General features: G+C 39.7%; 1 protein-coding gene across 4 annotated transcripts in view; it reads left to right on the top strand.

The window, feature by feature from the left end:
- SMG1 (SMG1 nonsense mediated mRNA decay associated PI3K related kinase) overlaps positions 1–21,721 on the top strand; it is a 114,753-nt gene that overhangs the window by 54,974 nt on the left and 38,058 nt on the right. For all 4 annotated transcript variants that reach the window (XM_039490807.1, XM_039490808.1, XM_039490806.1 and 1 more), the window contains exons 19-27: positions 1,102–1,242; positions 10,189–10,388; positions 10,720–10,916; positions 12,442–12,606; positions 13,512–13,666; positions 16,576–16,721; positions 17,470–17,671; positions 20,983–21,092; positions 21,485–21,632. In XM_039490807.1, the coding sequence (XP_039346741.1) occupies positions 1,102–1,242; positions 10,189–10,388; positions 10,720–10,916; positions 12,442–12,606; positions 13,512–13,666; positions 16,576–16,721; positions 17,470–17,671; positions 20,983–21,092; positions 21,485–21,632 (1,464 nt within the window). The remainder of the gene's footprint in view (positions 1–1,101; positions 1,243–10,188; positions 10,389–10,719; positions 10,917–12,441; positions 12,607–13,511; positions 13,667–16,575; positions 16,722–17,469; positions 17,672–20,982; positions 21,093–21,484; positions 21,633–21,721) is intronic.

Genomic DNA, 21,721 nt, shown 5'->3' with positions numbered 1-21,721 from the left:
GCCCTTCGCACCCGCCCCCCACCCCCCAGAGAGGAAGGAGGGGAGAGGTGACGACATTTACCCCAGAACACCCGCGACAATGATTTTTTGCCCCATCAGGCACTGGGATCTCCCCCGGAAATTCAGGGGGGCGGGGAGGCTGGGAACTATGGGATAGATAATAGCTAATACCCCACAGTGCAATGCTCAGTCGATGCTAGCCTCGGACCGTGACGACACACCACCCGATTTAATTGTGTGTGTGGCGCGGCGCGGATTTTTTTTACAATGTGTTTTACAAAACCGGTTTATGCAAATTCGGAATAGTCCCATAGTGTAGACGTACCCAGAGACTCTTATCCCTATTCTTCTCAGTCCAGTATTTATATATATGTCGAGGGGTTTTTGATGACGGGACTTCTCTGGAAACTTTGTCTCTTAAGAAGCTCTTCCGAAACTCAATTGTTTCCCTCAAGGAAATCCTGCCAATATAAAATTCCACACCATTTATTAAAAAAATTAAAATGCACTAGTCATCCCCATATCTCTAAATAATAACACACACAACAGAAAAAGCCTTTGCTTTACTCCAAGGGGTGAGTAATGTACAAGCAAAATTGTAGTTACAAAACTGATTATAATCCTTAACTTCAGAACTTTCACTGAGGAGTTTCTCAGCTATTTAGTATAGTAAATTTTCAAGCAAACCAGCCAAGTCTCAAAATCTTTCAGTAACATAAAACAGATACAAAAGCAGTTCAACAAATTGTACTCCAAAATAAAATATGTAGTTCTGCTTGGTTGAGGTCACTGAGTTGAAAAAAGATTAAAAAAAACAATTACAAATGTACAGGTAATTGGAGATAAAGTACATTACTTTTTTAGTTTTTGCTTGCACCTTCTCTGTAGGCCTGTGTGGGATGAGATTGGCCCAATGAGCTCTAGGGCCTTTTTGCTGTACATGCAAAAACTAGTTAAAATTGAAATACTGTTGCAGTTTCTTTCCTAAAGTTAGTAAATACCTGGAATAATTTAAATTTGTTTATACTATAGAAGGAAGTTCACAAATTTGGTCTAAGGAGAATCAGACATATCTTGCGTGTTTTTCTTGTTTGTTTGTAGTAACAACAACCACACAGAAATACAAGAAATCTCTTTGGCTGTAAGAAATCACATGAGCAAAGCTCCAAGTAATACATTCCACCCACAGGACTTCTCTGATGTCATTAGTTTTATTTTGTATGGGAGCTGTCACAGAACAGGGTAAGAACTTTTTGTACCTTTTTAAAATAAAAAAAATCATGTAGAATCCACACTTGACTATTTACTAAATGTATGCCTATCAACAAGTTTAATGTGTTTGGTTTGCATTGGTTACCTTGAATCCTGAAATATTAAATTAACCCATCAACAGACCTAGTTCAAAAGTAGTAACTAATTTACAAATGGTTTTGCTTCATAATATAGGTATTACCTGTGGTGGAATGTGAGACTCTGCTTTTATTAAATATGTAAGACCAAATAGCTTTGGCAGCTCTTTTCAATGCACCCTGGAAGAATTGGATTCATTTTAGAACTTGGGCCTCTTGTTCTTAAGAGTTATGGAAAGTCACTTTTGGTGGTAGAAGGCTGCTTCCACCTTTCAAAAACTTCTGTTCAACAACTAAAAAAACCTGCGTTTTGTTCACCCTCTCGACCTTTCAGTTAGTGAGAACTGTGTATAGGGTTGTGCTAATGACAATGTAGTTGAACAAGCATTTTAATTACATGACTGTCTTTTTCAGATATTTGTAACTGTGTGTGTACTTTGTGCTCTAACTTCTCGTTCATTTTTTTCAGCCCAAAGGCTAAACTTATTTTGGAAAATTTGGTAAAATTCCATTGAGCTGTTTGAATTATCAGGCTAGGAAGTGCTTGTGGGAAGGTATCTTCAGCCTTAGGCCCCAGTTCTATAAAGAACTCCATGTGAGCAGACACCCATTGTAGTTGGTGTTGCTCCACCCAAGCACATAGGTTTACGCTTGGCTAACTTGGGGGATTTATTTTTAAAAATGAAACTTCTCATACTTGAGCCTTTAGATATGTGTGAAGAAATTTAGTTTAGAAATCGCATAGGGGTCTGATTGAAATAGCCACCAAATTGTTACAATTTAGCCTTGTGAGCTGCATGTACTATTTTTTCAGTTAAATGCAAATGCCAGTACATTTGTTTGTATGCAGTCTCACAAATGTGATTTATATGATTGTATAGACATTGAAATGAATGCACCTCACATCACACACAACAAAACCTACAATACTGTATATAACAAAGGAGGATTAGTTACAGACTGAGATGTTACTATTTATTATTTGTATTGCAGTAATTGCAGGAATGCAGTCACTGTGGGAAAATTGCTTTATATATCCTGACCTTTTAAGATATTATTAATCCTCAATCACTTTTCCATTGAATTAAAGAAAGTAAGTTTCTTCTTTGAAGTAGATGTAGCCATGTATTCCATGTGGGTGTGCGCACCCCACATACCGGTGAGCCAGAGATCTTTGCCTCACAGTACCTATAGGGGCAGCACTTACGCCCTGCAGCCATAGCTCTTCCCCAGGCCACATAAAGGTGGTGCTGCCCTCACCACCTCAGTTCCTCTGTACTGCCCGTGGATAGAGTTGGAGCTCCGTGTGGTATCTTCACCTCCATAAAAATGGCCACACTGGGTCCGACCAATGGTCCATCTAGCCCAGTATCCTGTCTTCCAACAGTAGTCAATGCCAGATGCTTCAAAGGGAATTAACAGAACAGGGCAATTTATTAAGTGATCCATTCCGTTGTCCAGTCCCAGCATCTGGCAGTCAGAGGTTTAGGGACACCGAGAGCATAGGGTTGCATCTCTGACCATCTTGGCTAATAGCCATCGATGGACCTATCCTCCAGGAACTAAGCTAATTCTTTTTTGAACCCAGTTATAGTTTTCACCTTCACGGCATCCTCTGGCAATAAATTCCACAGTTTAAGTGTTGTACGGCAAAGTACTTTTTTGTTTTAAACCTGCTGCCTGTTAATTTTATTGGGTGACTCTGGTTCTTGTTATGTGAAGGGGTAAATAACACTTCCTTATTCACTTTTTTCACACTATTCATAATTTTATAGATCTTTGTCATATACCCCCTTAGTCATCTCTTTTCCAATATGAACAATCCCAGTCTTTTAATATCTCCTCATATGGAAGCTGTTCCATACCCTTAATTGTTTGTTGCCCTTCTCTATACTTTTTCCATTTCTAATATATCTTTTTTGAGATGAGCAACGAGAACTGCACACAGTAGTCAAGGTGGGAGAGTACCATGAATTTCTATAGTAGAGATATATTTTCTGTCTTATTTATTCCTTTTCTAATGGTTCCTAACTTTCTGTTAGGTTTTTTGACTGCTGCTGCACATTAAGCGAATGTTTTTAGAGAACTATCCACAATGACTCCAAGATCTTTCTTGAGTGGCAATAGCTAATTTAGACCCCGTTATTTTGTATGTATAATTGAGATTTTTTTCAATATGCATTACTTTGCGTTTATCAACACTGAATTTCATCTTCCTTTTTGTTGCTCAGTCACCCAGTTTTGTGATATCCCTTTGTAACTCTTTGCTGTCTGCTTTGGACTTAATTATGTTGAGTAATTTTCTACCATCAGCAAACTTTGCCACTTCACTGTTTACCTCTTTTTCTGGTTCATTTATAAATATGTTGAACAGCACTGGTCACAATATAGATTCTTTGGGGACCCTGCTATTTATCGCTATCCATTCTGAAAACAAGCCATTTATTCTGTCCCCTTTAACCAGTTACTGATGCATGAGAAAAACTTCCCTCTTAGACTCATAGACTTTAAGGTCAGAAGGGACCATTATGATCATCTAGTCTGACCTCCTGCACAATGCAGGTCACAGAATCTCACCCACCCACTCCTGTAACAAACCCCTAACCGGTGTCTGAGTTATTGAAGTCCTCAAATTGTGGTTTGAAGACCTCAAGCTGCAGAGAATCTTCCAGCAAGTGACCCATCACTGCTTAATTCGCTTAAGAGCATTTGGAGATGGACTTTGTCAAAGATTTTCTGAAAGTCCAAGTACATTGTATCCACTGGATCATGCTTGTCCACATGTTTTTTGACTCCCTCAAAGAATTCTAATAGACTGGTAAGGCATGATTTCACTTTACAAAAGCCAATTGACTCTTCCCCCAACAAATTGTGTCAATCTATGTGACCGATCATTCTGTTCTTTACTGTAGTTTCAACCAATTTGCCTGGTACTGAAGTTAGGCATATCAGTCTGTAATTGCCAGGATCACCTCTGGAGCCTTTTTTAAAAAAATTAGTGTCATTAGCTATACTCCAGTCATCTGGACAGAGCCTGATTTAAGTGATAGGTTACATACCACTTTTAGTAATTCTGCAACTTCATGTATGAGTTCCTTCAGAACTCTTGGATGAATACTATCTGGTCCTGGTAACCTTTACTGTTGAATTTATCAATTTGTTCCTAAACATCCTCTACTGACACCTCAGTCTGAGAGAGTTCCTCAGATTTGTTACTTAAAAAGAATGATTTAGGTGTGGGAATCTCTCTCACATCCTCTGCAGTGAAGACCAATACAAAAAATTAATTTAGCTTCTCCGCAGCTAACTTGTTTTCCCTGAGTACTCCTTTAGCATCTTCATTGTCCATTGGCCCCACTGATTGATTGGAAGACTGCCTGCTTCTATTGTACTTACATTTTTGTTGTGTGCTAATTGCTCTTCAAATTCTTTTTTCACCTACCTAATTATACTTTTACATTTGACTTGCCAGAGTTTATGCTCCTTTCTATTTTCCTTAGTAGGATTTGACTTCCAATTTTTTTTAAGATGCCTTTTTGACTCTCTTTTACTGTGTTGTTTAGCCATGGTGGCATTTTTTAGTCCTCTTACAATTTTTTTTATAAATTTGGGGTAAACGTCTAATTAGAACCTCTCATCTTTTAAAAAAGATTCCATGCAGCTTGTAGTCATTAAGCAGTCACACTTTCACTCCAAGTTTTCTGAGAACTTTTATATAGTAATATTAGTACCCTAGGTTAAGTTTAAGTGTTAGTTCAGTGTTAGTAGAGTAGTTAGCTGCCCTGTGATACCCTCACCAGGGTTCAAGCAATGTCCATCATGTAAGGGGGCCTCAGCGAGAGTCAGATTAAAGAGAGGTGCACCATCTGCAAGTCATTTACCAAGAGGACTCAGGTGGCAAGAGACTTGCAGTTGACGCAGAACCTTCTGGAGCAGGCCTTGAGGCGCTCATCTCCCTCAGCAGTCACCTTTGGATCCAGCAAATGATGTTGCCCTGTGCTCGGGCTCTGGTGCTTCCCCCAAGAGAAAAAGAGCTCGTTCACCATCTTTGGTACAGTGAGAAAGAGGTCCTAAAAAATGAGTTGGAGCCCATTCCAGGGCTTGGGGAGATGACAATGACTTTTCTAGGGGGAGTGTTGGCCGGCATTTTATTTCCTCTAGCACGAGGGCTCAGCTTCTCTCCCAGCACACTGCCCCTACCAGCCTCTACAAATGCCTTCTCCTCCAACAGAACTCCCACTCAAACTCCCCTGTTCACAGCTCTGTTTGCCGGCTCCTGTGCCGCTGCAGCTGTCTGTGCCACTGCCTGCAGATGAGAATATGAACCAGCGGGTGTTGCTCTCTAAATATGACAGTTAATTGGGCAGCCATATCTAAGTTCATGGACCAATTGCCAGAAACCTCCAGGGAAGAGTTTAAGGTATTCATTGCAGAAGGCCATTTGGCCAAAATTTTGTTGCAGGCAGCTCTGGACGTGGCGGGTGCTTCAGCCAGAATTACGGCATTGTCTGTATCCATGAGGAGAGCCTGGTGGTGACAGAACTCAGGTTTTGCGCCTGATGTGCAGCAGACCATTGAAGGTTTACATTTGATGGCTGGGCTTTGTTTTCGGAAAAGACCGACAAAACTTTGCGCATTTTTAAAAGACTCCTGAGCTACTTTATGTGCGTTGGGAGTATATACTCTGGCTATGAAGAGGCACCACTATAGTGGTCAGCAGCTGCAGCAGTTATACCACTTGCAGTGGGAGTTTTTGGATAATTGTCCCATCCTGTGTGGCAGTGGGATTACTCCAGAAAGAGCCAGCTATTACAAAGGTTCTTGGTTTAACCAGTCCCTCCCACCCATTTGCCCCTCTGGCATCTAGCAGGTACCCATTTTGACTTATGTAACCTCTCCTTTTCCATGCCCCCAGCTCAGGGACAAGTTGGCCCACTTGTCAGTTACAATGGACAACTGGATCCTAAACACAGTCAGATTGAGATATGCCATACTGTTCCTCTCCATCCATCCTCCCCACCCCACCCCATCCCTTTTCAGGGACCCCTCACGAGACACTGCTTCTTGAGCAGGTTAAGTTTTTACTGGCTTTGGGGGTCATAGAGGACATCCCCCTGAAGCATTGGGGAAAGGGGTTCTACTCCTGGTATTTCCTGATCCCCAAGTCCAAGGGAAGGAGACAACATATCCTCAACCTCCACGATCTCAAATACATCAGATACGTAAGATTCCATATGGCCACTCTAGAACTATTGTCCCCGCCTTGAATCAGAGCAATTGGTTTGCTGCCCTGGACATGCAGGATGCTTATTTCCATATAGCAGTCCTCCTGAGCCACATATCCACTTCCTGGGTTCATATCATGTGTATGACTCTGATAACAGCGTACTTCAGGAATATGGGAATTCATATTTTCCTACATCTGGATGATTTGGTTGCCGAAGGGCAAGTCCAGAGAGCAGGTCCTCATTCACGTTCACTTCACACTACACCTATTCGATTTGTCTAGATCTCGTCCTAAACAGCGGGAAGACAACATTGGTTCCAACTCAAAGAATTGAGATCATTGAGGCCTGATAGACTCTCCAAGCTTGAGAGCGTTTTTACTGACTCAGTGATTCCAGGCGATCCACCATGTATGTCTGGAGCCTTAGACTGAACAACAGCCCACGTATGCCTGAGGTTTCTAGGCCATATGGCCGCATGCACGCAGGTAGTTCAATATACCAGGCTGTGCCTATGTCCTCTTCAGATGTGGCTGAAGTTGGTCTGTCATCTGAGTTGCAACCCCTTGGACGTGCTGGTCTGACTTCTCTCACCAATTCAGGGCAATGTGTGCCAGGATGTTACTTTCTTTTGGCCTCCACTGATCAGTACTATAAGTCATCAGTGCCTCCTTTATAGATTGGGGAGCACATCTGGACTTGCTGAAAGTTCAAGGCATGCAATCAGAATGAGAAGCTTCTTTGCATATCAAGGTGCTGGAGCTTCATGCCATTTGCAATGCCTGTCAGACTTTTCGAGATCACATCAGGGGCTCAGCGGTTGTCATACTCACCGAGAATACCACTGATTTGTACTATGTGAAGAGCCAAGTATGCACACTACAATGTGCTTTATCAGCAGGCAATCAGGCTCTGGCAGTTTTGCACTGGGAAAACATTACCCCCGTAGCCAGTCACTTGCCTGGTGTTCATAGTTGTCTGGCAGATCACCTTGGCAGGGATTTCTCCCTGGTGCACGGGTGGTCTCTGAAGCCCAGCAGTGTGCAGTCCATCTCTGCAGTTTGCAGCATCCCGATGGTCAACTGGTTTGCCATGAGAGACAAGAGGAAATGCCATCAGTTCTGCTTCCAAGGGCATCTCAATCTGGGCTCCTGGGCTGATAATCAGCACTCCTGTATGCTGAAATTGAATTGTGCCAAGCACATTCTTACTGATCAAGCATGGCCAAGACAATGTCAGTTCTCTGACCTCTTCACATTAGCTATTTGCCCTCCCATATCTTTTCCTCCTCATCCTAACCTCCCAACTCAGCATCCAGTACTCAGCTCCTGCATCTCACAGCATGAGTACTGTATGATTAGATGAGGAATAGGAACAATGTTCAAAGACAGTCTGGTAGGTCTTGCTTAACGGTCGGAAGCCCTCCAACAGGGCAGCCTATTTGGCAAAGTGGAACAGCTTCTCAGTATGGTTGTTAGCCCAGGGAGTTCAATCAAAGCTGGCTTCTGTCCAGGACATCTTGGAATACCTGTTATACCTTCAGTGTTCTGGTCTTCTGCTTAATTCATTGAGAGTCCATCTGGTTGCAGTTTTGGCATTTCATCCACCTAGCCAGGGGAAATTGGTGTTTTCAAACTCTATGGCAGTGACATCCTTGAAAGGAGGAGACACTCCTCTCTACCCACCAGTTAAAGAGCCAGTTCCTTTGTGGGATCTTAATACTGTTTTAGTGGCTCTCATGGGACCTCTGTTTAAGCCTCTAGCAACTTCTTCTTTCCACCTTCTATGTTAGAAAACAGTCTTTCTTGTGGTGATAACATTTGTAAGGAGAGTGTGCAAGTTGCAGGCTTTGATGGCGGAGCCTCCCCACATGCAATTTTCAAAAGACAAAGTAACCCTAAGGCCGCACCCAAAGCAAAGGTGGTTTCCCAGTGTCACTTGAACAGTGTTACATATTTACCAGTGTACTTCCTTAAGCTGCATTCAACCCCAAAGGAACAGTGTCTTTATACCTTGAATGTCAGGTGATGTCTAGCTTTTTATATGATTAGAACTAAACCTTTTCATTCCTCACTTCATCTGTTTCATATGCAGACCAAATGAAGGGTCAAGTGGTCTATTCACAGACAATCTCCAGGTGGATAACATCATTTATTGTGACAGCATATGAAGTAGCCCATGCTACGCCTCCTCAAGAGGTGTGAGTGCTTCCAAGCAGGTTCAGGCAACGTCAACAGCATTTGTTTGAGACGTTTCTATATTGGACATTTGCAGGGTGGCCACTTGGTCCGCTGTGCATACTTTTGCTATGTGCTATGTCATTGCATCTGATCGGGACACAGCTGTAAACTTTTGGGAAGGTAGACCTGCTGTCTTCTTTAAGTAGACTCTGAGCCCCACGTCCTGCAAGTACTGCTTGCAGGTGGACTACGCAGCTGCATCGCGGCTGCATCTACTTGAAGTAAAAAGAGTTCCAGATGTGATACAAATGTGTATTCCGTGACCTGTCCTTCATGGCCTTTGCATTTGGAGTCTGTACTTCTTTTATGTGAAGGAACTGAGGGGATCGGGGCAGTTTTTTTCTTGTCTTAATTGCACCATCATCATAGTGGATTTCCTTAGCTTGATGCCTCTATAGGGACCTATAGCAGTATAGGTCCCTCTATACTGCTAGTCCCATTGTGCACAAAAGATGCTACAAATTAACCTTGACTGGTGTATAGCACACTTCCTCAGGTACTCCAGATGCCATCAACTTTCTTGCCAGGAACCAAATGTTCCATATAGTTATACATGCCTCTTCCTCTCACCCCCTTGCTCCCTCCCCCCAATGAGCTCAAGGTATAGGTAGTCAATACAGATGTCTTTATACTATTTCTGTAGGATGCCTATCTCCTTCTCATGTATTTGACATATGATACACTGGGAAGTTATACTACTATCATCTGCATTCTGAGATTGCAGACTCAGTGCAAACTGGCAATGAGGAATGTTTTGGCAGGGTTGGTGCATGTTAGAAGAGGAGACAGTGTTGGAACAGATATTGAGTTGTACTACTTGCAGTTGGCTTCACTGCGGTCTTTCTAACTTGTGGGCCTTCTCCGTCATTTTGTACACCTGGAAGAGAATGTCTGAAATCCTTTTTCCAGTTTTTGACACCAACTGAAACTATTTACCATTCCAGTTTTTGGGATGCAATATTTTATGCTGCTAAATCCTCACCATCTTCATTAATTTCTATTCACATCTATTTTGATCTCTCTGAATTTTGAATATCTTATTTCTCTTTGCTCATTTTCATTTTTAACCAAAAGCATATGCCTCTTTTTCAAATTTGTCTTCTGCACTGTGTTTTCTTTACTTTCGGCTAGCAAACCCTTTATCTCCATTTCTTCTGCCTTTGTTATTTTTTTGCAATGTTCTTGAGCTCTGTATTTGTTCCTGCAGAGTAATCCTGTGTGTATGTGTGTGTGTATACATACATGTGTGCATGACCATAGGAAACATAGATCCATTAGAGGTTTGATTACAAGAGTAATCAACTACAAGCTAAAATACATTTACAGCTATGTATGTGGATATGAATTGCTGTATTTGTCTTAACTTTTTTTCAGGAAGGACAATTGGTTAGAAAGATTGTTCTACAGCTGCCAGAGATTAGATAAGCGTGACCAATCAACCATTCCTCGCAATCTATTGAAGACAGATGCTGTACTTTGGCAGTGGGCTGTTTGGGAAGCAGCTCAGTTTACAGTCCTTTCTAAGTTGAGAACCCCTCTAGGTAGAGCCCAAGATACGTTCCAGACAATTGAAGGTAATGTAAAGAATGTATCTGTATCTTTTAAAGGTATATTTGGTTTAAGCAATAAAGCAGTGAGCTGTCTTCTTAAATTATGTTCAAGATAGGAAAAAAATTACTTACTTTTTCAGCAATTTGCTACTTTTTTTAGACATTTCTTAAATGTCGAATCAAGACTTATATATTAATTTTGGAGGCGCTTTATGTAGGTTTTTTAAATTTGTTGAAGTACATGTTAAAGATTTTAGACTCAATTTTCACAGATATTTTTATATTATATAAAGATGTAAATACCTGATTTTTTTGATAACCAGTGTGTTGAAATGTTCTGACCAAATGTTTATAGGTATCATTAGAAGTCTTGCGGCCCACACGTTAAACCCTGATCAAGATGTTAGCCAGTGGACTACAGCAGACAATGATGATGGACACAGCAGTAATCAGCTTAGACTTGTTCTCCTTCTACAGTACTTGGAGAATCTGGAGAAATTGATGTACAATGCTTATGAAGGATGTGCTAATGCACTCACTTCTCCACCCAAGGTTTGTGTCTTCCAAGTGCTGACAGTACTGCAAACTGTCCCACAAAGGTGGGAATATTTCACTGTATGTCACTTGATGTTTATCAAGAATCATATGCCACTTCTGAATGATTTCTTTTAATAACTTTTCTATAGAAATGTCCAATATACTACCCTGATTATAAGCTGACAATTTTTCCACTTTAAAAAATAAAAAAGCTCAGGATTGCCTAGCTGTTCTCCCTATTGGTGGAACTTACATTGTTTTTGAAAAAGATCAGCTGCAGACAACTTTGTTTCCAAACATTTTAGGTCTGTGTTCTGATTTTCATTTAACCTTGTTTGTCTAATTGCTTTTAAAACAAACATGATACATTCCTTCAATTTGTTTTGCTTTACTTGATTTAATGTTATTTATTATTAAACAACTGAAAAGGGCACATTTTCTTGAGTAACTGTTTACACAACAGCACAGTATCAAAGAGGTTGCAGATGATAAAATGAATAACTACTGAATGTGAATTAAGAGTACAGTAGATACTGCTCTGTTAAGCTGTTATCAACATTTGTTATGAAATGCATTGTGAGGGATTCAAGGTGCCATTTGTTGGATATGAAATGAAAATGTATGTATTTACGGTTGAATCTACGAAGTATTTGGCCGTCATAGAAACAAATAGCTTGAAAAATTTGAAAAGACCACTTTGCTGTTTTCCCATTTCTGCTTAAACAATCTGTAAAATGGCCAAGCTGTTAACATTGTAATTGCAGTGAGTTTTTGCAATAATTATTTATTTGTTTGCTATTTTGCCTGTCCAGATATGTAATTGGAAGGGTTCTAAAGAAACCGTTTGTTTGTTGAGAACAAATCCATCCAAATCTGATTGATTATAATATTTAGTAGAAAGTTATTGCACCACTTATGTGTGTTTGCCTCAGAATCTCTATAATTATAATGTATGTTGTAATTTCCCAGTGTCAGGTCAAACTGAATTGGGAAGTAGTCTAGAATTAGTGTAGTTTGCTACTGTGCAGGGGATCAAATTTTAAGGATCAAGCTGAATTCTTTTCTCCCAGATTGGCAAGACGCAGCCACAGATGAGGCAGAATTTCTCTCTTTTCATCCCTTCTTTTCCCCCAACTTCCAGCCTCTTTCATATGGAAATGTGGTCCTCCAAGAGGCAGGTATTGACAGAGGGTTGAATAAAGCAAAAAATATTTCTGAGAAATCATCCATTGTAAGTAGGGCTTCTTAGGTATGGGGAAAGAGAATTTGAAAGGACAAGTTAAAACACATTTAAATCTAACTTCTTGTAATGGACTTTCTGACAGAAATCTTCCCACGGGGGGATGTTACATTTTTAATCATTCTGTAGTTAAATTACACCACTTGACGATTTAGTTAGAGAGGGGAACCCTTCCCGATAAAGATTATGCTGTTCTACGTATTATTAAATATTATAATGCCTCTATTTTAATTTATACAAAAATAAAAAGTATTGTTTTATAAAACTCAGGATCTCTTTTTTCTTCTTTCTGTTGTAAAGGTTATCAGGACATTCTTCTATACTAACCGCCAGACCTGCCAAGATTGGCTAACTCGGATTAGACTTTCTATCATGAGGATTGGATTGTTGGCTGGTCAGCCTGCTGTGACAGTCAGACATGGTTTTGATTTACTCACAGAAATGAAGACCAATAATATCTCTCAGGTACTGTGTTTTTTCAAAATTTTGTAGGCTGTAGAAAAAAACATTTCCATAGTATTGTATGTAAACTAAAAGATCACAGAATCACAGAATAAGATGAACCAATGGATTAGGTAATTAAACCAATAGGCCTGTTAAAACTGTATTCTAGAGCAGCAGTTTTGAACTTTTACTTATCTATTTTTGCGGGGGTGGAGTTTTTCCTAGCAAGATAATTAAAATCTGGAAATTCTGTGTTACACATTTAGTCAAAGATTTAATAGTAAACAGCTAGCTCATATTTTGAACTATATAATTCCCGCTGTTTAAGGAAGGAGCCTCTGTTTAAAACTTGCAAAAGTATCAAAAACTTCCACTAGACCAGTATTTTTCAAACTTTGTCTGTGGAGTCCTTCCTGGTATTATGAAAAGCAACCCATTTCTGACCAAGGTCTGGGATGAGGACTGGAAGAGGATGTGGTTCAGGAGAGGATCTTTCTACAAAATGTTGGCACAATGAGTTGGAAAAACCACTGTGTTTAGAACACTTTGTATAAAAGCTGAAGGGTACTGATGACTTGTTCAATAATGTTATTTGACCTTCTTAAAATGTGTGTTTTTTAGCAGAGAAGGCTTTCTAGATTTATGCCTAGGTAGTGATTTGTCTGCTGATGAATTTCTGGGGATTTGTGAAAAAGTAATGTCTTTACATAAGTATAGGCCATGAGCTGGATGTGTTTTTCAGAGGGTAGTGTACAGTGTCTGGTTTTCAGAGATTCTTTGCTCTACTCTTTGAGGGAGTGGGATAACTGTGACCATTGAGAATATAAACATGAAATATTGCATTACATATTTAAAACATTTAACAATGTACATAGCTTTTCTCTTCAAACAAGAGCTGTTAAATTAAGCTTAAACTTCATTTCTAGGGAAGTGAATTAGAAGTGACAATTATGACGTTGGTGGAAGCACTATGTGAGCTTCATTGCCCTGAAGCTATACAAGGAATAGCTGTCTGGTCTTCTGCTATAGTTGGGAAGAGTCTGTCTTGGATTAATTCTGTAGCTCAGCAAGCAGAAGGACGGTAAGTTGGCACAAATGACTGGAGATCTGGCAGGGCCGCCCAGAGGATTCAGGGGGCCTGGGGTCCTTGGCCGGGGGCCCCCGCTTCGGCGGTAATTCGGCAGCGGGGGATCCTTCCGCTCCGGGACCCGCCGCCGAAGTGCCTGAAGACCCACGGCAGGAGGCCCCCGCCGCCGAATTACCACCGAAGACCCAGCTCTTTGGCGGCGGGTCCTGGGGCGGAAGGACCCCCGCCGCGGGTTTTCGGGGCACTTAGGCGGTGGGTCTCGTAGCAGAAGGACCCCCTGCCGCCGAATTGCCACCGAAGACCCGGAATGGAAGAAGCTCCGGGGGCCTGGGCCCCGTGAGAGTTTTTTCCGGGGCCTCCAGAGCGAGTGAAGGACCCCGCTCCAGGGGCCCTGAAAAACTCTCATGGGGGCCCCTGCAGGGTCTGGGGCCTGGGGCAAATTGCCCCACTTGAGCCCCCCTCTGGGCGGCCCTGAGAACTGGTCTAAATGTGAGCTTATTTTCTAAATACATGAAGTGCCAATATTTTTATCTCAATTAATGAAGTTGCTTCATGGATCAAAGCTGCTTTCTGAAAGGAAGGTTAGCAGCGAAAAGGGAAATGTTGGTTTACATTGTTTGGTTTAACATTTGTTTTCCAGTAGTACCCAGAGCCTCTCTATCATGATGATGGTGATCTCATTCTATTAAGTGCTGAACAAAGGCATAGGATGACAGTCCCTGCCCCTTCCTACAGTCTAAGAAAATATGCAATATACAAAGACTAGAGGGTAGAAGGAATAAGTCAGATACAATTATTATAAATATATATATCTTTACATTTTTTGTTATAAATAAAGTAAGAATTATTCCCAACTGCTACTTAAACTAGCCATCATTATATGCTCTTTGGGATGTTGAAAAGTGACTAGTTTTGTTTGGTTGTGTTTTAATTTAGGGCAAAGACTCCTAAATTTGGGATTTATGCTGTGTTAGGTGTATACAGTAAACTAAAATAAAACACTGTTTTTTGTTGTTTTTTTTTAAAAGATCCTCATGGGTTATATACTTAGCTCTGTGGGTTGGCAGTAGTGCTAATAATTTATAGAAGAGATATTTTGTTGTATAGTTTTAATGTGGGCAGTCTTCTGATTTTTGAACATGTAGAGGAAAGCACCCTTTCCACACATACCAAAGTACTTTTGTCTTACATATTAGACTAAAATTCATCTGAGGGAAAAACATACACACATTCTGTGTCCATATATACGTCTCATCCTGCTGGCATACTGAAGGAAACAACACTCCTAATCTCTCTTCTCACCTCTGTCTCTGTCACAGGTGCTTCCTTCCCCCCCGCTTAACTGTTTGGTTTGGCCTGCGTCAAAGTGTCTTCCTGCAGGACTAGCTTCGTTGTCTCTCCCCCTCCAACATTTTACCACTTCCTTCCTCTGCCACCAGTCAGGGCCCATAGACACGTTGCCTTAAGTGTCGACATACCTTAAATAGGATCTGGTCAGAGGCATGAAGAGTCAGTGGCAGAGTGGATGCAAATCAGGCCTGCAGATCACAATGGTGATCTTCTCTTCTGCTCTATTGAGTGAGAGAAATGGGAACTTCATGGCTCTTCTCCTTCAAACAACTTCAGCTCCCTCCACAAGACCAGCAGTGTCTGATAAGCACTCCTTACCATACCAGCCTCAGTTAGGTAACCTTGCCAGATTACAGCTCCCTGTCTCCTGCTTGTGGTTCTTGTAAGCAGAGAAAGAAAGAATCCAGTATTTGCCTCTGTTAGTCATGAGTAGCAAACCTGTGTGAATATAACAAAGCTGTTAGTCTAGTCATCTTTCATCTGTGAGGCAAAGATCTCTGGCTCACTGGTATGTGGGGTGCACACACCCACATGGAATACATGGCTACATCTACTTCAAAGAAGAATTTTACTTTCTTTAATTCAATGGAAAAATGATTGAGGATTAATAATATCTTAAAAGGTCAGGAGTAAAAAAAGGAGAAAATGTATCAGGCTGGGAGAGAGGTACACATACAAGCAAAGAGACCATGGCAGTTAGCGTGGGTCTTGTTTGTTCCATGGTTTTCCTTCGTTCTTTTAAAACATGTTATGGGGACAGTGGCAGGGGAGCAAGGGAGATGTGAGGAACAAGGGTTGGGGGAAGGTCATTGAGAGGCAGGGAGTGCAGGAAGAGTGTCACTGGCAATGGAGGGGTGAGAATGAAGTTAGGGGGAGCAAACAGTCAACAAAAAAAACAAGTCTAGAATTCAAATTGTAAAATGCCAGCTGCTGACATCACTGGGGTCTACAAGCTGTGACGCTCATTCCACTAACCATGGCTTCCGTTCTGTCTCCCCAAACCAACCCAGCTGAGGGAGCTCTGCTTGTCCTCACCCTACTGGGTTGTTGCTTCTCTCCTGCGAGGGAGGGGGAGTTTCTGGCAGACTTCTCACGTGAAACATCATATTAAAGCGACTCCTCTAGAACAGTGCCAGCAAGTAAACTTTGCTTCAGTTCATAGTAATTTGAAGTTGGCACGAAAAGCTGATACATAGTTTCATATAGGTGAAATTATCTCTATCAGCTGACAACCTTAATTGTTTTCCATCTTATTCAACCTTATTTTTAAATAAGGTTTGATGTTTTGGATTGAAGGATAAAGTAAGTTCCAAGAATAAAAGAGATCAGTAACTATATCACCCACCTTCAGTAGCTTCCCCCCTCCCCCACTTCTGTTTTCCACCTTTTACCATAGAGAGAGATCCTCTGTAGTCCTCCTTTGTTTTATTCTTGTGGCATTGCAGGGATCATTCATTCTCTTTTATAGGAAATTTTAATACAAACTCTGTATACAAAAAGTAGAAAATCATTGTTGTGAAATGTTGACTAAACATTAAATCTTAATATTTAAGGTTTGAAAAAGCAACTGTTGAATACCAGGAGCACTTGAGTTCCATGACAGGAGTGGATTGCTCCATAGCTGGTTTTGATAAATCTGTCCTGAAGTTGGCCAATTCAAATAGTGGCAATAATGCCAGCCCAAAGCATTCTTTGAATGGTAAGTATTATTAATGGCTTTTTAAAATGGCCAGAAACTCCATGTACTGAATATGTACATACATTGTTGCGGTTTACAGGTTATATAGTCAACAGTAAAGCTTTGTTAAATTACCTTAGTAACTTACATTGTAAACACTTAGGTACAAGTTTAACTGAAAAATCCAGTTGAAGATTTTGGGGCTACTCACGTATGAAAAGATAAGCACATGCATAGATGTTTGCAGGTTTGGGGCCTAGTGAAGAGATGGATAAAAGCAAGGATAACACACAGTAAAATATACTTTGTATTTTAAGCAGTTTAGCTCTAATTATTTAGACTTGAATAATACATCCTTATTTCCAGTTATTTGTATACTTCATGAATGTACTATAGTATAAAAAGAAGCCTTAAATGAGACCTTGTCACAGCACTCTATTAAAATCATGAGAAGTGGGAAGGGGTATTTTGTACACTTTTGTGTGTGTGTATTATCAGGTGCACATATTAGTTTAGTTCTTCTATATTGATCAGATTATTTTCTATCTTCCAGTTTCTTTATAAATGTTAACTAAATTCTTCCAAAGCCTCTTGCATAAGTATTTCAGTTTTACAGGTAATAAAATATGCTATAGATGAGAAGTTAGGTACTGTAAATATAGTGTAATTTTATCTAAACCAGATTAAACTTTTTGCCTTAAACATAATTTCCAAATGCTTTGTCAAGTAGTAAGACTTATTTTTCTCAAATATTTTCTTAATTTCACAGGTGAAGCTAGAAAAACTGTTCTGACTAAACCAAGTGATTCTTCACCTGAAGTTATAAATTACTTGGGTAACAAAGCATGTGAATGTTACATTGCAATTGCTGATTGGGCTGCTGTACAAGAATGGCAGAATGCTGTCCATGACTTGAAAAAAAGCACAAGTAATACCTCAGTCAATTTAAAAGCAGACTTTAACTACATAAAGTAAGGTTCTCATTAATTTATTCAATAATATATCTGAAAGCAGTAAACTGTTACATGAAAGCTTCTCTTAGTCTCATCATATCAGTGCCATGTGGTTTCCAAGGTCTGTCTTTTGTGATGCAAAATCTATAATGATTTAGTAGGAAAACTTCCTTGACGTATAGTAGCTATAACAGATAAGTAGTGAATTGACACCATCCTAGATAAACCATTGGGGCTTTCATGATTCTTAAGATTAGGAAAGGCTCCTAAATTGTTTATTTGGAGGCAGAAGATAATGGATTTGTTTTAGTTATTTTTTAATTTGTAAGGGGATTCATCCATTCTCACAATTAGAATAATTTTTAAAATATCTTGTCTTTCACTTGTATCTTTTTATTCTTTAGATTTGTGAATTAAAATATTTTGACTCTAAAGCTTTCTTCAGAAACTAAAGAAGATTGTTGGTTGATATCTAATGATTCGTTAAGGATATAGGGGGTTGTGAGGTAATATATTGAATCACCATCTGTTGACAACAGAGAAACTTTCAAGCTTACACAGTGGTGGTCTTCAGGATCTCTGTGTAAGTCTGAAAGCTTGTCTCTCTCACCAACAGAAGTTGGTGCAATAAAAGATACTACCTCACCAACTTGTCTTTCTAATGTCCTAGGGCCAACACAGCTACAACAACCCTGCATATATTTAATGAATCATGATAGTCTTTAGGTTTTTTGAACTAAATATAAAAAAAGTGCACCTAGGATTTTAGCAGACACTTGACTTGTTACTCAAGAGGGTTTCAGCTTTTTTCATTTGTGAACCCCTAAAAATTTTCAAATGGAGGTGCACACCCCTTTGAAAATCTTACATGTAGTCTGTGGCTCCCCAGGGACCACAGGTTGAAAACCACTGTTCTATGGTAATGACAATCTTTTGCAAATACCTTAGATGTGATCTGTGGACCAAGGGTCCAAAACCACTGCTCTATTTAAAATAAAGTTGGAAATGCAATAGATAAGACTTCTGTAGCCATTCCATTTGAAGATCTATTTTTTCAAGTCTGTACTTCTCCAATAAACTTCATAAAAAAAATCTTTTGTCTGAAGTTTCTCACATGCAGACTTGGCCTAAAAGTAAATTCTTGGGGAAAAGTTTAAATAAAGTCTGTCAAGAAGCTTTAGTTTCTAAGGATAGTGTGCTTTTTTTTGTGTTCGTAAAACTGGTGGCCTTCCTCATATAAACATATCCCAAATGGCTTGTTTTTAAAAGTTGCCATGTAGTTAATCCATAATATGGGCAAGTCTTTACAATGTATCTGAAAATATTTTGTTTAGAAATAGTTATGAATACTTCATATCCTTATCCTTTTTAGATACATTTGTCTGTGCAGGCAGAGATTTTCAATGTTAGGCATCCACAAATAGTTTGTTTGTAGGTACAGAGATTTGATCATTTTGAGTTGTGTGGGGCAGGTATAGTTTTATCCAGATAGTCTGTCAAATCTACATATTTTCCAAGTTTTTAGGCACCAAATTTGTATACCCTCTAAAAAGCTTTTTAGGGTTGCTCTATACCCATTTAAGATTATGACTTCACTGCAGAATCAAGCAAAAGGGAGAAACTCTGTATTTAGAGAGAATTTTTTAATCAAACAAATCTGCAGTATTAATGTGAATATAAACATTTTCATAGTGAACATGGATTTTTTTTTCTTCTTTATCAGTCCAGACACTTCTTATTTCCTTTCTGCCAGCAGATGGTAACAGAACACTTGAACATTTGAATCATAACATTCTCTGTTAAGGGGCTTGTTGGCTCAGTCTTCAATGTCTTATCTCAATTGGCTGACTGATACTGTTCTAGAAGAATCTAGTCTCCTGAAATGTTCAACTGATATGCTGTCAACAGGGTAGAAGGGTTGGGTGAGGAGTTAGATTTTGGCTGTTGCAGGCTATCAGCGTACTCCTGTGTGAACTAGGCCCTACACAAGACTCTCTAGGGCAGTGGTTCTCAACCTGCGGCTCATGGGCCACTTGCGGCCCAATCAGGACACAGCTGCAACCCATGTGACATCCTCAGGGCCTTATACAGGTAGTTTTGGATGTGGCCCACGTAACACATTGTGGCCCATAATGGTAAATAGGCTGAGAGCCACTGCTCTAGGAGCTTGTCTCTGGAAGAACACTCAAGAAAATTAACCGAAGGTGTAAATTTAAAGTGGATTAGTTAAATTAAGTTTAAACCCCTTTGTGGATGCTACCGTTGAGAATTAAAGTGGCCTTAATTTACTTTAATTCTGAATAAGAAGGTTCATGCAGGGGTTTAATGCAGTTTACCTAATCCCCTTTAAAATTTAGTTTGGATTATTTTTTCTGTGTGTTCCTGTGTAGACAAGCCCTATGTCTCTTGCCATGTGCACCAAGCAGTTCAATTTCAAAAAATTTCAGGGCCTCTTTATTGGCCCTATACAAGTCAATGGTAAAACTCTCATTGACCTGGATGGAACCAGGATTTCCCCAGCCCTTGGACATAAAGGAAAGCTCTTTTTAATTTTATTCCCCTGAAAGGATCGTACTTTAATTTGCCAGTACTTTATTCTTTTTCTTCCTTCATCCCTACACCTAGTGGAAAAGCACTAGGTGTGTGGACTAATTGATGATTTTCTATAAATATGAAACTTTGAAATGTTTATTCTTTAATTTTGATAGTCTGATAGCTTCTAAATTTTAATGAATGGCAGCAATTGAATTAAGTGTTTTCTGCTACGTTACCTTCATTTTACAAATTATGATTGTATATTAAGATGGAAATCTTTGTTTTAAAATTATGTGAATGTGCTCTGAATTCCACCTTCCAAAGTACTGTGTGAAATCCTCAGGGCTTTGAATAAAGGTATGTCTGCACTTGAAGCTGGTGGCATAATGCACAGCTGGAAGAGACCTACAGTAGCTCTGACTGAGCAAGCATGCTAAAAATGGAATGTAGTTGCAGCAGTGCAAGTGGGCTAGCTGCCCTGATTGCCTCTCTAATATTTCTGACACACATTCTGGGTGGCTAGCCCTTCCTGATGCTTGTGCTGCGGTGAGCCAGCATGTTAACAATAGCATATAGCCAGTGAGAGCCAGCGTGAATATCTCTTCAAGCTGGGAATCACACCCCCTGCTCTAAGTGTAGACATATCGTAAGGCTACATGGAAGAAACATGTTAAAAGACAATTGGTTTATTAGTAGTGCTCCTTCTGGCTTTTCATTGCTGTGAAGTTGTAGGATATTCATCAACTAAGGTGAAGTAGAAGTATGGAAATAAAACTATAAAAATTGAATTGCAGATCTTTAAGCAGCTTTGAATGTGGAGAACTTACTGACTGTACAGAACAGCTAGAACTGCTACCTGGAGAAAACATCAATCTACTTACTGGAGGATCCAAAGAAAAAATAGGTAAAAATAAAATCAAAATTCATAATAAACAAAGTAATTACTAAACACTTATTATAAGCGTAAAATACTGTACCATATCGGTATAGAAATGATACTTGGAGACTTTCTGGATACAGATTCCAGAGTAACTTTATTTACCAAGTTGAGAAATAATTGGCAATCATAATCCTAAATGCTATTGTAGGGGTTTTTTTTCTGTTTTGTTTTGTTTTTTGGATGTGTGTATTTTGAGAAAAGAACTTGGACTTAGAAATGTAATTTTCTCATTAATTATCAACATTTGTTCTGCAATTCTTATCACAAACTTTCTTCCTTTCAAAACTTTTATTGCAAGAATTATGGTAATGGTTGGTCATTTTTAACCATTTGTGAATTATGTATAATCTTTGTAGACATGAAGAAGCTGCTTCCTAACATGCTAAGTCCTGATCCAAGAGAATTTCAGAAAGCAATTGAAGTACAGTTGTTGAGAAGTTCAGTATGTCTGGCAACAGCTATAAACCACGCAGAACAGGAACAAAAGTGGCAATTGATAACTGAGTAAGTTTAAAGAACCTTTGAGTGAATACAGTGACCTTGTATAACTTGTGTGTGTGAGAAGTTGTAACCCGTTAAATACCACTTTCTAG

Source organism: Mauremys reevesii, linkage group 10, assembly GCF_016161935.1.
Source record: "Mauremys reevesii isolate NIE-2019 linkage group 10, ASM1616193v1, whole genome shotgun sequence".
NCBI classification, from domain to species: Eukaryota; Metazoa; Chordata; order Testudines; family Geoemydidae; genus Mauremys; species Mauremys reevesii.
Note: the sequence above shows the minus strand (reverse complement) of the source record. Positions and strands in the feature narration are given on the sequence as shown.